The sequence below is a fragment of the Mesocricetus auratus genome, unplaced genomic scaffold (genome assembly GCF_017639785.1).
Source record: "Mesocricetus auratus isolate SY011 unplaced genomic scaffold, BCM_Maur_2.0 Super-Scaffold_6730, whole genome shotgun sequence".
Lineage (NCBI taxonomy): Eukaryota > Metazoa > Chordata > Mammalia > Rodentia > Cricetidae > Mesocricetus > Mesocricetus auratus.
In genome coordinates, this window is record NW_024429184.1 from 59,622,520 (window position 1) to 59,635,727 (window position 13,208).

The 13,208-nt window shown below is 40.3% G+C and overlaps 1 protein-coding gene across 4 annotated transcripts in view; it reads left to right on the forward strand.

The window, feature by feature from the left end:
* The window catches only part of Jph1 (junctophilin 1), an 86,728-nt gene that overhangs the window by 54,199 nt on the left and 19,321 nt on the right, over positions 1-13,208 (forward strand). For all 4 annotated transcript variants that reach the window (XM_021225263.2, XM_013110897.3, XM_005066771.4 and 1 more), the window contains exon 3: positions 8,023-8,141. In XM_021225263.2, the coding sequence (XP_021080922.1) occupies positions 8,023-8,141 (119 nt within the window). The remainder of the gene's footprint in view (positions 1-8,022; positions 8,142-13,208) is intronic.

The window sequence follows — 13,208 nt, forward strand, 5'->3', positions numbered from 1 at the left end:
CATGCACATTAATCAGTCACTCAGGCTGAGAAAAATACGGCTGTCCCAGAGAAAAGACAAATTTGCCTCTGGCCCAGTTAATTCCAGAAAGATGTACAGGGCTTACTTACCAAGGGCCTTGAGCGGCTTTCTTGGAAATTCACCATCTCATTCTGTGTCCACCTGTCAGTTATCCTATGCTTTACTCCATCAGGTCCAGAGATCACTTTGAGTTCAGTCTCAGCTTTTTGATTCGCTTTTTGTTGGGTTCATCCGCCTTCCATTGAACTCCTCTTAGTTCATACTTCTATGAGAACTGAGACCTTGAATTTGCGTCATAACCATGTATTTGTAACTATAAATGCCTATGTCATGTAAACATCTCCTTGTCTAAAACACAGCTTGTCGTCACCATCAACCAATAGTAGGGTCTGCACAATGTCTCTCTGCAGTGAAGTCATTCATCTGGACACCTAATTGCAAATCTCAGGGTTATTGCTGATGCAGCTCTCCTCACTTGTTTGTCCATTTCACTAGTATTTTTTAAGGCAACCTCTATGGCAGGCTTTCTGTTAAAAGCTGGCTAAATTGACGTGTTAAAGCTCTGGCATATCCTTCCTAAACTGTCCGCTAACAATTCCTTCTGATCAGAGCTGTTTCCCTCTTTATAATTTTAACTGTGGCTGGGATTAGCACAGTGACTTCTCAACTAAGAGCAAAACATTAAACTTTCCTCTTCAGCTTTCTGGACACATTGGATTCTCTGTAATTACCCAACCATTGATTTTCTTCTTAATTATCAAGTGTTTATAACATAAGTAGACCTTATTAAGTATAGTGTTCAGTAATAGTTCAGTCATCTGGTCAGGCAACCAGTCCCTCAGGTTTTTCATCTTGAAAAATTGAGACACTGTGCCGTGATACACCCTTCCTCATTATCTCTCCCTCTATTCATCCTCCAGCACTCACCTTGGTTTCTTTCTATGGACTCGTCTACTGTATGTACCTCATATAAAACTTGTCTCTCTGTGACGTATCCCATTTAGTTTAAGATCCTCGGGTTTATCCATACAGTAGCACAGATGCACATTGCTGTCTTAAAGGCTGAACAATATGCTTGTGTTATTTACTACTTTTTATACATCCCTTGATACATGGGTGTCTTCCTGTTAAAAGGATGTTCTGATATGGATCTAACAACAACATAATGCTTGAAACAGTGCTTTTAATGGAGCATAACCCTGACACTGGAAATGGGAATCATATAAAATACATGCTGAAAAGCATGGCATTTTCCCCATGTTTAATTATTCTCAGCATCTTTACAGTGTTTCTATATTTTTGTTAGAGAAATGTCTCTTTAAGTCCTTTATCAGTTTTTAAATTTTCTTGTGTTGAGTTGAGGGATACTTTATATATATAGTCTGCATATGAGCATCAGTTTTTGCTTTGCTATGGTTTCCTACATACAATGGATTACAGGTAGTTACATTTTAAAGAGGTGTTTTGTTTTGTTTGCTTTTAATGACTGCTTTGAACTTGAGTGGTCCTCACTAAAAGGAGTTTTCTTCAAAAATAATTTTAAGAATAAAACATCCTAATTTCTTGTATTGGATCTCTAGTGATAAATCTTACGTAAATGTCACGAAAAAAAATTTTAAGTAAACCAGGCATGGTAAAAGCATAGCTATAATTCTAGTACTTGGGGAGCTAAGGCAGGAGGATTGTTGGAAGCCAACCTAGGCTATAAGCTAGACACTGTATAAATAAATAAATAAATAAATAAATAAATAAATAAATAAATAAATAAACAAACAGGTTAGTGGTAAGGCATTTGCCTAGCACATACACGACCATGAGTTAAGTCTCTAGTTACAAAACAAGGTATCAAGATTTGAAATAGTTCAGAGAAGTAGTAGAGAGCTGCTTTTCACTTGGCTATCAAAAATGTGGACTCTTCCAGGGTGCTGGAAAGACAGCTCAGCAGGTAAAGATGCCTGCTGCCAAGTCCTACAACCTGAGTGTCATCCCTGGTAGGAACATGGCAGGAGAAGAGAAACAACTCCACATAAGATGTCCTCAACCTCCACAATGATAGCATGTCATGTGTACACACATATTCACAGAAGCAAACAAGTAAATGAAAAAAATATTATAGCCTTTCAACTCATTAAGTTTTAAAGAAAATATTCAGGAATAAAGTCTTTAAAGTACTTAATAATGCGGACTTATATTCTAAGCTTTAAAGTATTATAGATAGAGACAAAAAAAATCTTGTAAGTGAAGACTGAACAGTAGACTGTAAGATATCCAATTCATCACATCTGTCCCCAGGGAATTAGCACACTGTGGGGCCAAAGTTGGGAAACCTTAGTAAGAACAGCAACTTATTGATCTCAGAATTGACTGTTTTGTTTAAATATCCTGCCAGTTTCCAGAAAGCAGGGATGGTGACAAGGGTAAACATACCAGCATTTCTGGTCTGGGGAGTTTGGTTAGAGCCCTGAAACTACAGAAGGTACCTGCGTGTGGGCTGAGGATCATTTTACTCTGAGTTTCCTGGTAGCTTTAACAAAAAGAGAAATAACAGATTGTGTTATGACTGTATGATACTAGGAAGCAAACCAGTTTATCATCAGAGACCAAATTGTTCCTGTAACTACACAAGAAGAGCATTGTCTCCCCTGGCTCTTTATAAAATTGACAATGATAGCATAAGGGATAGCATTTTGTCAAAGGCATGTAAACATTTTTCAGATGAATCCTAGCTCCATTTTCCTCTTAATCAGAAGTTAGGAGAATGATACTAATTACTGCAGTGTGTAGGCATTTCTTTGATAACATGTGATCTCACTAACAAACATCACTTGAGGCTAAAGAGATTTGGCCTCATCATTGACTAAATGCTTCCAATGCCTAATTTCTAACACATGTACAAAGGTATGGCTTCTGGAAGTATCAGACACAAGCTTCTACTGGCAATAGCACACCCATTCATGTCCATATTATAGCTAAATAGCTTGCTATCATTTTCAGACAAAGGGAAGCTGTCAGCTTCAGCACTGGAAAAAGTGATTAACAAGTCACTGTTAATATCAGTTGTTTAAATAAGAGTTTAAGAACTCAGCCCTGAAGTTAACATTGTAGGTTTTGTTCTGTTTTGTTTGTTGTGAAGGCATTTTATGAAGAGTGCTAACATTCAAGAACTCATAGGTGGAGACGCCTACGATTCGGTCTTCTGAACCAGGTTTACTGAAGGTGGAATAGTGGCAGACTCTTGTCCGTTTTGGGTTGAGATCATCATCAGCTATGTCTGTTAGCAAGTGTATACGAGATGGGAAGTTGTGCCTCTGAGTGACGGCACACCGTGTCTGTGAGCCACTCTTACCAGAGGATCATGTCAAGACTGAAGCATGGCCTTCTTACTCTGTACGGGTGCCTAAGAATCAAGCCTCCAATTGTCCTGAGTTTGCAGAGTCCCTTGTCTTTTGACCCTATCCAGAGTGTTCCATGGACTAATTTCTTCTTTACCAGGGCTGCAACTGTCTGCATGAGATAATTGGTTTTCTCAAATCTAGGTCTCTCATAAATGAATAATGTCACAGTCCAAAAGAAAAGCCAACAGGTCTCTTTTTTTTACATTTTATTGCCCACAATGCCATATAGCCCCCCCAAATAATAATATCTTGTTATTGCCAGACATTTCAAGACAAGCAAAGGGGAACAGAATTTTCTGGGGTATTGGTAGTGGAGAACTCGGGGGTCTGCACCTGTCAAGTCAGCACCCCAAGGGAGGTGAGCACTTTTGGCTCTAGCATCTGCCTGAACCAAGACTTTGGTCTCTCATCATCCAATTGCTCCCATTTTTTAAATTACCTGAATAATAATTTTCTTTATTGTTTTGATGTCATAGAAAAATCTCAAGGACAGACCCCTGAATGTGTTAGATGGTGGCCTCTGTCACCAAGTTTTAAGAGTCAGATGATAAACTAACCATGGCATAGTATATAAAATTTAAAGGATACCAAAAGCAGCATATTTTAAAGCACTTTGTTGTTGGGAAGAAAAATGGATAAGATATAGAAGTAGCAAACTCAGTAAATGTCAGGTGTAGTTTCTCCTTTAACAGAGTCACGCTGCCTTCTGGATTAAAATATCCTTCCTTCAGCTCTGTCCTTGAAAATCTGAGGTGGGATTGATGTCTAAAGTGCATTTCTTAGAGGTATGAACCCTGAGCCTGTCTAGGGTACAGTTGAATATACTCTTTGTAAAAAAGCATTGTTAAATAGCACTGTTAAATGTAAGGAACATCCCTTGAATTAATTTTTTTTTAAACAGCCAAGAACATTGAGGAAACTAGATGATTTTCTTCAGAGTAAAGTGACTTAAGAACTTGTAAAATATTTCAATTATTAAAGGGAAACACCTCAAGTTTGTAAGAAAAAATCATTTGTGATTATTTTGACTACGGTAATTCTCAGCATCCAGGTGATCTGGTTACTTGTGTGTCTGTAGCCAAGAGAGGAGCCAAGACAGCTTCCAGGTCTGCATCTGAGAATTGTTCTTGTAGCTTACCCCATTCACCCTAAAGTTAAACCATGGAATACTTACAAAAGTAAGCTAATGGACACGACTTCTCAGTTACTTAAAATTACATCATTTGAGAAGATATGTGATAATGATGTGTGGAGATTGAAGCTGTGAGGAGCCAAAGACTTGCATATACAAGAGGTCTTAAGAAGTGAAAGGGGTGTTGAACAAAGAGTGTGTGTGTGTGTGTGTGTGTTTCCATACAACCAGCTGCAACAGGAGCCCATGCTGTGTATCTTCAGCTAATTTCTTCAGACTATGTAATCTTAGTTCCAACCCCAAGAGCAGTGTCAGGTCTGACCAGCCATTTGTAGGTTTGGAACTGGCCCTGAGATTTAAATGAGTTCACACATGAGCCAGGGCAACCCCCAAAGTCTTGCTATGCCAGTAAAATGAAGCTGGCGGGAACATAATGCAGAAACCATTACTTTCTCCATTTCTCATGATCAGATCCACCAGAAGTTCTTAAGCAGCACCCCTGGGCTGAGGGGTGGATGTGGTCTTGCTCATCTGGCCCGCTGTAAGTAGTTCTGACTAATGCTATAGTTGGGTTAAATGGAAAGAGTCTGTCTGTCTGACCCTGTAAAGAAGAGCAAATAAAAAGTAAGTTACATACAGGAGTGGTAAATGAGGCTTCACTGACTCTGAGCTTCCATAATTTGTTTACAGGAAGGGTATGCTGTACTAACTACTCTCCAGTTGCTGGATTGTAATATGGAGTATACATAATAATTCTGTTGTATTTGGCTTGACAGAAATGTGTTGCAGATGTATCAGAATACATTGTTTAGTTTTGTAGATTTATTGAAGAGCTGGGAACTCATACCATAAGGCAACATGACTGTATGCTTATAGCTTCATTACTTATGGTACCTAGACATAATTAGGCTCTGGTAAGAATAGCAGATGAAATGGAGATTCATTCTGAGAAAGGAAAAACGTTGAGAAGCTGAAAGAATGTGAAGAGAGGGTGCCCACTGTTCTTGGGCATAGAATTAGCATCAACCCACCTCCTCAAATTGCCAAGAATGGTGTCTCACAAGGTCACTACAGCCAGGCACTTATGAATATGTTCTCTTAAACTCCTGTTTTATTTTCATTTCAAATTTATAATGCTCCATAGAAAAGCAATCAGAAATATCCCATATGATGAAGAAATAACTGTTTGGATATATGGAAAATGATCTATTTATTTAATACTTTTTTTGGTTTTTTGAAGTTATCATTTCCCTCCATTGTTGTTGAAAATATGTTTGTATGGAGAGAGAGGGAAGGAAGAAGAAATGGACAGAGATGTGGGGGGGGTGGAAAGATACATACATATGTTTTCCCCAAATACATAAATATAACCTTTTCAGTCAGTGTAATGTCACACTTTTAACTGATTCTTCTTTGAAGCAGTTTTTAAGTTGACCAAACTGTAGTGTTCTCATAAAAATCTTCTCCCCACCTTGGGTCTACATTCAGCTTCCTTCTCTGGCATCTTGGGTAAATTTGATGTCATTGTTGAAGTAATATTGATTTATTTGAGCTAAAATCCATTGTTCATGTTAGCACCCACCCCTGATTATGTAAAATCCATTGCTTATATTCTACAAACTTTGACACATGTTCCACCCACTACAGTGTGACATGGAGTTGTTTCTCTCCCCTATGTCCTCTGCTCTGTCTGTTGCCCCTCCTTACTGAACCCTTGGTAACAATCCTGTCTTTAGTGTTTCTGTAGTTTTGTGGTTCAGTAATTTTTTATTGAAAATAGATTTTTTCCATGCAATATATTCTTTAGTTCACTTATCATTAAGTGGCAGCCCAGCTATTCCTAAAGAATCATCATTTATACATAAGTTAGGCTCTTGGTAAATACTGTGTACCAGGTGCAGCAAAGAACAGAATGTAAAAGATCCTGGTCTTTGCAAAGCTTACAAATCTCTAGGCCAGCATAGGTTCTAGATAGGAGGGAATGAACCTACAAGAGTCCAGGAAAAAGTTGAGAGGAGGCCTTTAGCTAGCAAGTACCCTGGCCACAGGTTAAACCCTGCCTTTCTATTTTAATTCTAGTGGTTTAGCCTTGTGATGAGAGTTTCCTGGTCATCTCCATTTGCCACTTGTGTCTTCCCAAAGATTACCTGGAGTATAGTACCATTTCCTGGATCAAGCTCCCCTATTGTCTGAGAATTGAGTGCATTTCCATAGCCCTGCCCGGTGCTGATATAATATGACAGGATCTCTGCAAAGGCATAAGAGTAGACACACATGTCATTTAAACACTGAGCAAGTCTTTTGGGAAATGGACACACACACACACACCTTACTTTGAGATAGGGTCTTTCACTGAACTGGAGCTCCGCAGGGAGGCTGAGCTATCTGCCAAATGAGCCCCAAGGATCTGCTTTTTTCCACATCCCTAGCACTAGGATTTCAAGTGTGTGTCACTGTAGCTGGTTTTTCTTTCCTTTGTATTGTGCACTTGGGAGGATTGAACTCAGATCTTCATGCTTGCAGACAAGCACATGACCAACTGAGCTATCATACCAGCCCAGGAAGCCCAACACTTGTTCCTGCCTCTAAATGGTGGGACTTTTAATGTATGAGGATGGACCAGGGAGGGGATAGAAGACACCAGCTCTGCCTCACTGGGTCCTTTCTGTTTAATACAAAATCCATGTCACACCCCAATAAAATATATCAGGTAAACCAGGCCAGTGAGAGGGCTCAGCAGGTTAAGAGCACTTATTGACAAACGTCACGACCTGAGTTCAGACTTCAGAGTCCACACTTTAGAAAGAGAATCAATTCCCAAAAATTTATCCTGTGACCTCTTCACACTCCTAGCGGCACCCACAATACACAAATAACCTTTTGAAAAATGTAAAGGCAGAGAATTTTTAAATTAATCAGGTAAGTAGACAGCTCGCTAGCCCTCCTTAGGATGTTAGTAAGAACCTGCAGTGTGTGTCTCTTCCCAATAACACATCCAATAGCATCCAGCTGATGGCCTGAAGTCAACCACAGCAAGGGTATCCACACATAGGAATCAGTCAGATTCTTACTTGAGTCTACCAGTGGAATTTGGTCAGTGAACACTAAGATAATTCAGAAGGTCAAATCCTAATCTTCATAGTTGTTGTTGTTGTTTTGAGTTGGGGGAGTGTGATACAAGATCAGCAGAGGAGTTGGCCCAATGAGTTCTGACAGCCAGAGAGTGTCCAGCTATAGAGATGTTGGGCTTGATTTCCTTTTCCCTTGAAAGAAGGACTGTGGTGATTCACAGGTGGTTTCATCTGTGTTGTGGCTGTTGCTGGAGTCTCAGAGCACCGTGACACTGAAAGCTGCTAATGCAGGTGCTGGGCCATGATCAGAATTGGCATTTCTCTCCCTAGATCAAGGTTTGCTGTCTGTGGGGGAATTACTACAGAGCTCTCTGTACTCACCATCATTTCCATGCCCCTGCAGGACTGCACACGCCAGAGCGAAAGCTGACACTGCTGACCAGGCTGCACAGGCTGCCCGCCAGGAGTGTGACATCGCCAGAGCCGTGGCCCGGGAACTGTCGCCTGATTTCTACCAACCAGGTAACTCGGGTTTCCTTCCTTTGCTAGGAAAAGTTGGAGCATACGCTTTCCATTCCCTTTGCTATATTTATTTGTTTGGTTTTTGTTTCGTTTTGAGAACTTCAGTTCATGAGAAGGACATCTACTTCACTCCTGGCCCCCAAATTCATAACCTGAATTATTATTATTGTGCATGTATAAATGTGTGCTACCCAGATGCATTTGTGTGTATATAGAACCCACTAGGTCTGTTTAGCTTTGCTTGATTGTCCAGGGCTTAGCACCTGGGATTGGACAACCTATATGGGAGCTCATCCATAGAGGAAACTGGTCTTCCCCACCCTGCACAGCCATCGGCCTCCTGTAGCTCTTCATCTAGGTGTGGGACCTTGTGGAATTTCTGCTCTGTTATACCATGTCAACTGATGATCTTGTTACAGCAACCATTGACAGGTCATGGGTGCATTCCCCTTGCTGTGTATACAGGATCCACTGTCTAACAGCAGATACCCTGGATTCTTACGACCTTTCCACATTCTCTTTTGAGATTTCTTTTTTTTTTGCTTCAGTTGTGGTTGAGCCTCCCTGGTCACCTACCTATTTTGACCAATTGTAGATCTCGGTAATGATCTCTACCTGTTGGGAAAAAAAACAGCTGCTTTGATGAGGAGTGAGCTACGTTTACCTTTGGATACACTGATAAGTATTCAGAATGTAGCTAGAAACTGTACTAATTTAGTGAAATACGAGCCGCACATTCTCTTATAGGGTTCATGGCCTCACCACCTACAGACCCAGTTTTACAGTATCAGACATGAATTCTCTCCCATGGAATAGACTTGAAGTCTGCTTAGATAGCTCTTGGTTGCCCTCCAGATGAAAATTCCACAATTGCACCTTTGTGGATTTCTTCCCAATTCAATCATTGTTCTGGTTCCCAGGGTTTGCAGCTAGGTCAGAATTCTCCACATTGACTTACAGATTGACTCCACCAGTTTACAGTGCCATCAACAGAGGATGAGGGTCCCCTTTCCCCACATCCCCTCCAGTATCTGTTGTCAGTTGTTGCTGTTTTGTTTTTAAAAAGATGATGTTGTTGTCATTTTAGATTATGTGTATGTGGAGATGGGGCATGCTATGTACACATGACTATAGGTTGTTTCCTCTGCTATAAAGAAGCTTTTTCATTTCATGCGGTCCCATTTGTTAGCCTTAATGCCTGAGCAAATGAATGCCTGTTCCCCTGCATCTTGTGGGCTCTGCCTGTCTTGTCTTGTAGCAGTTTTGATGTTTCAGGTTTCACGTTGAGGCTTTGATCTGTTTGGAGTTGGCTTTGCTGCTGGTTAATAATAGATGGGCCTAAATGTGTTCCTCTACCTGTGGACGCCCGATCTCCCCAGCACCATTTTTGAAGATGCTGGGAGTTGTTTGGTTTTTTGTTGATGTTTTGGTTTTTATTTTTTCCCTTTTTCACCATTGTCATATATCAGATGATTGTTGTTGTGTACTTGTTTGGGTCTACTGTTTTGTTCCATTGATCTATATGTCTGTTTTTGTGGAATTGTCATGTTCTGTGAAATACCTTGAAATGTGGAACAATAATCCTAGCACTGTACTTTTTTTCTGCATTGCTTTGGCTATCTGGGGTCTTTTGTTCTATATAAATTTTAGGATAATATTTTTCTGTTTCTGTGAAGAATGTTGTAGGAATTTTTGATTGGGAATCCATTGAATCTATAAATTGCTTTAGATAGAAAGAACCTTTTCACAATATTAATTGTACCAATCTATAAGTAAGACAAGTCTTTCATTTTCTACTATCTTTTTTTGAGGGCTTTAAAGTTTTTGTTGTAGAGGACTTTACTACCTTGATTAGGTTTATCCTTATTTTTGTTGTTGTTGTGAATGAATGTGTCTCCAAGATCATCTTCTCAGTGTGTTTGTTGTTTATTGGCAATGAAAGTGGGGTTTTGAAATCACCTGTTACTAGCTCACTTAAACTTACTCTGTCTGTGTCTTTAACTCCAGAAGTGTGCTTTTTATGAAGCTGAAGCTTTTATGTCTAGGACTGTAATACCTTCTTGGTGAATTGTCCCCTGATTATATTGTAGTGTCCTTCCTTCTTTATCTCTTCTAATTAGATTTTGTTTGAAGTCATTTGTCAGATATAAGGACAGTGACACCAGCTTGCTTCCTGGTTCCATTTGCTTGGGATGCTGTCTCCCATGCTTTCACTGTTAGGATGATGCCTGTCTTCAAAGCTGAGTTTCTTGTAGGCAGCAGAAAGATGGATTTTTTTTCTTAATCCACTCATCTGACCTATCTTTTGATTGGATAGTTAATATTTAAAGTGTGTGTTGGTTGCACTCATTTTGCTCATTTGTTGTTTTGTGTTTCAGTAGTTACCAGCTCATTTGTTTTCTTTCTGTAATCTCTTGTCTATGCTTATTCCTCCTCTTCAATCTGAAATGTTGCTTCCAGTATTCTCTGTATGGATTCTTTCAGTTCATTTATATCATAGCATTTTTTATTTAGGTTAGAAACAATCTTGTTTCACATGTCAATCCCAGCTCCCTCTCCCTCTCCTCCTCCCCCACCCTTCCCACCAGGTTCCCCAGTCCCCCACCCAGATCACCAAGGAGGGTGAGGCCCTCCATGGTGGATCTCCAGTGACTGTCATTTCATCCAGGGCAGGGCCTAGGCTCTCCTCCAAGAGTCCCGGCTGAGAGAGCCTCCATTTTGTGGCATGGGCACTCAAAATCTATTTGTATGCCAGGGGTAATATTTGTACCCAAGGTCCCATAGATTACCTAGGCCTCCTCACTGACACCCACATTCAGGGGGTATGGGTCAGTCCCATGTTTTCCACACAGCCATCAAACTGGAGTGCAAGAGCCCCCCCCCTTGTTCAGGTCAACTGTTTCTGTGGGTTAAACCAGCCCATTCTTACCTCCTTTGCCCGTCAGTTCTCTCTTTCTGACACTGGATTCTAGTTCAGTTCAGTGTTTGTCTGTGAGTATCTGCCTCTGCTTCCATCAGCCACTGAATGAAGGTTCTGTTTCCTAGACTCTTTGGCAGTAGGATTGTATGCTGGCACTCCCCTGATTCATGTCTAAAATCCATAAATGAGTGAGTACATACCATGTTTCTTTTTTTGTGACTGGATTACCTCACTCAGGATGGTTTCTTTTAGTGCAAATTTCAAGATTCCATTGGTTTTTATTTTTGCTGAATAGCACTCCATTGTGTAAATGTACCACATTTTCTCTATCCACTCTTCAGTTGAAGGGCATCTAGGTTGCTTCCAGATTCTGGCTATTACAAATAATGCTGCTATGAACATAGTGGAACAGACATCCTTGTTGTGTGAATGTGCATCTTTTGGGTATATGCCTAAGAGTGGAATTGCTGGGTCTTGTGGTAGACTGATTCCCATTTTCCCGAGGAATGTCCATACTGATTTCCAAAGTGGCTGTACTAGTTGGCACTCCCACCAGCAGTGGAGGAGTGTTTCCCTTTCTCCACATCCTCTCCAGCATAAACTGTCATTGGTATTTTTTATTTTAGCCATTCTGATAGGAGTGGGATGATATCTCAGAGTTGTTTTGATTTGCATTTCCTGGATGGCTAGGGATGTTGAGCACTTTCTCAAGTGTCTCTCAGCCATTTTAGTCTCCTCTATTGAGAATTCTCTCTTTAGTTCTATATCCCAATTTTTGATTGGATCCTTTGGTGTTTTGGAGACTTGCTTCTTGAGTTGTTTGTAAATTTTGGAGATCAGCCCTCTGTCAAATTTGGGGTTAGTGAATATCTTTTCCCAATCTGTGTATCATAGCATTTTTTTTTTATTTCTCCCTCAGCCATGCCCAATAGCTTTGCTTGGTACTATAGTCTAGGTTGACATCCATGGTCTTTTAGAACTTGGAGTAATTACTTTATACTCAAAGTTTCCATTGAGAAACCAGCTGTTATTCTGAAGGATTTTTCTTTATATGTGAGCTGTCCTTTTTCTCTTACAGCCTGTAGTACTCATCCTTCAATCTGTCTAGTGTTTTGACCATGACATGCTGTGGGGCGTTTCTTTTCCAGCCCTGTCAGGTTGGTATTCTGTGTACTTTTTGAAAAGAACAGCAACCCCAGAGCAAGTTTTCGGCCCAGAAATTTATTTGCCCAAGAGGGATGAAGGATGGACTATGAGACTAGGAGGACAAGGAGAGGGGAAGGGAACAAGGGAGAAGGGGCAGGAGCATTTGTCCCAGGATACGGGACTGCCTCTGGATAGAGGAAAGACAGACATGGCCCATAGGAAAATGGCAGTTTTTAAAGGTAAAGTGGGAAAACCTGTGTTAGGATGAAGCATTTAACTGGATATGTTAATTAGGTGAGCCAAAGAAGGCTTCTGATTTTTGGACTTGAACACTTCGATAGCTGGACCTTGATAGTCAGCCTTGGGGTGGGGAGAGGAGTGGCCAAATAAGGGAGTAGACTTTGGTGGCTAGCTTTAAGAATGTAATCTAATAGTTTTTAGCAAGGCAGGGGGCATGGGGAGAAGAGCAAGGCCTGCCAGAGCCATACTCCGAGCTGGCCAGAGTCTCTTCAGTTCTTATATCTAACTGGGTTTATCTTTCCTTGATTTGGGGTTGTTCTCTATGATTTTGTTGAAAATCTGATCTGTGTCACTGACCTGGGATTCTTTTCCTTCCAATATGCCTATAATCAGAAACTTTTGTCTTTTCATGGTGTCACACAGTTTCTGGATGCTTCTTTCATGTATTTTTTTTAATTTTCCATATTTCTTGCCTGATTGTTCTAAATCCTCTACGTTATCCTCCCACCCCAATATCTGCATCTGAGTCTTCTAATTGAGCTATTGAGTTTTTCAGTTCCATCTTTGTTTTAGCTTGTGTTCTCTTCAGTGTTTCTGTTTCTTTTGATTCTGTTTTTAAATCCTGCATTGCCTTTATCATTTCATTTGGCCATGTGTTGTGTTTTCTTGGCCTTCACTTGGGCAGTTATTGTTATTCTCATTAAGTTCATTGAGCTGTTAACTTGTGTCTTTAAACTCCTTGAATGATTTGATGAAGTTTA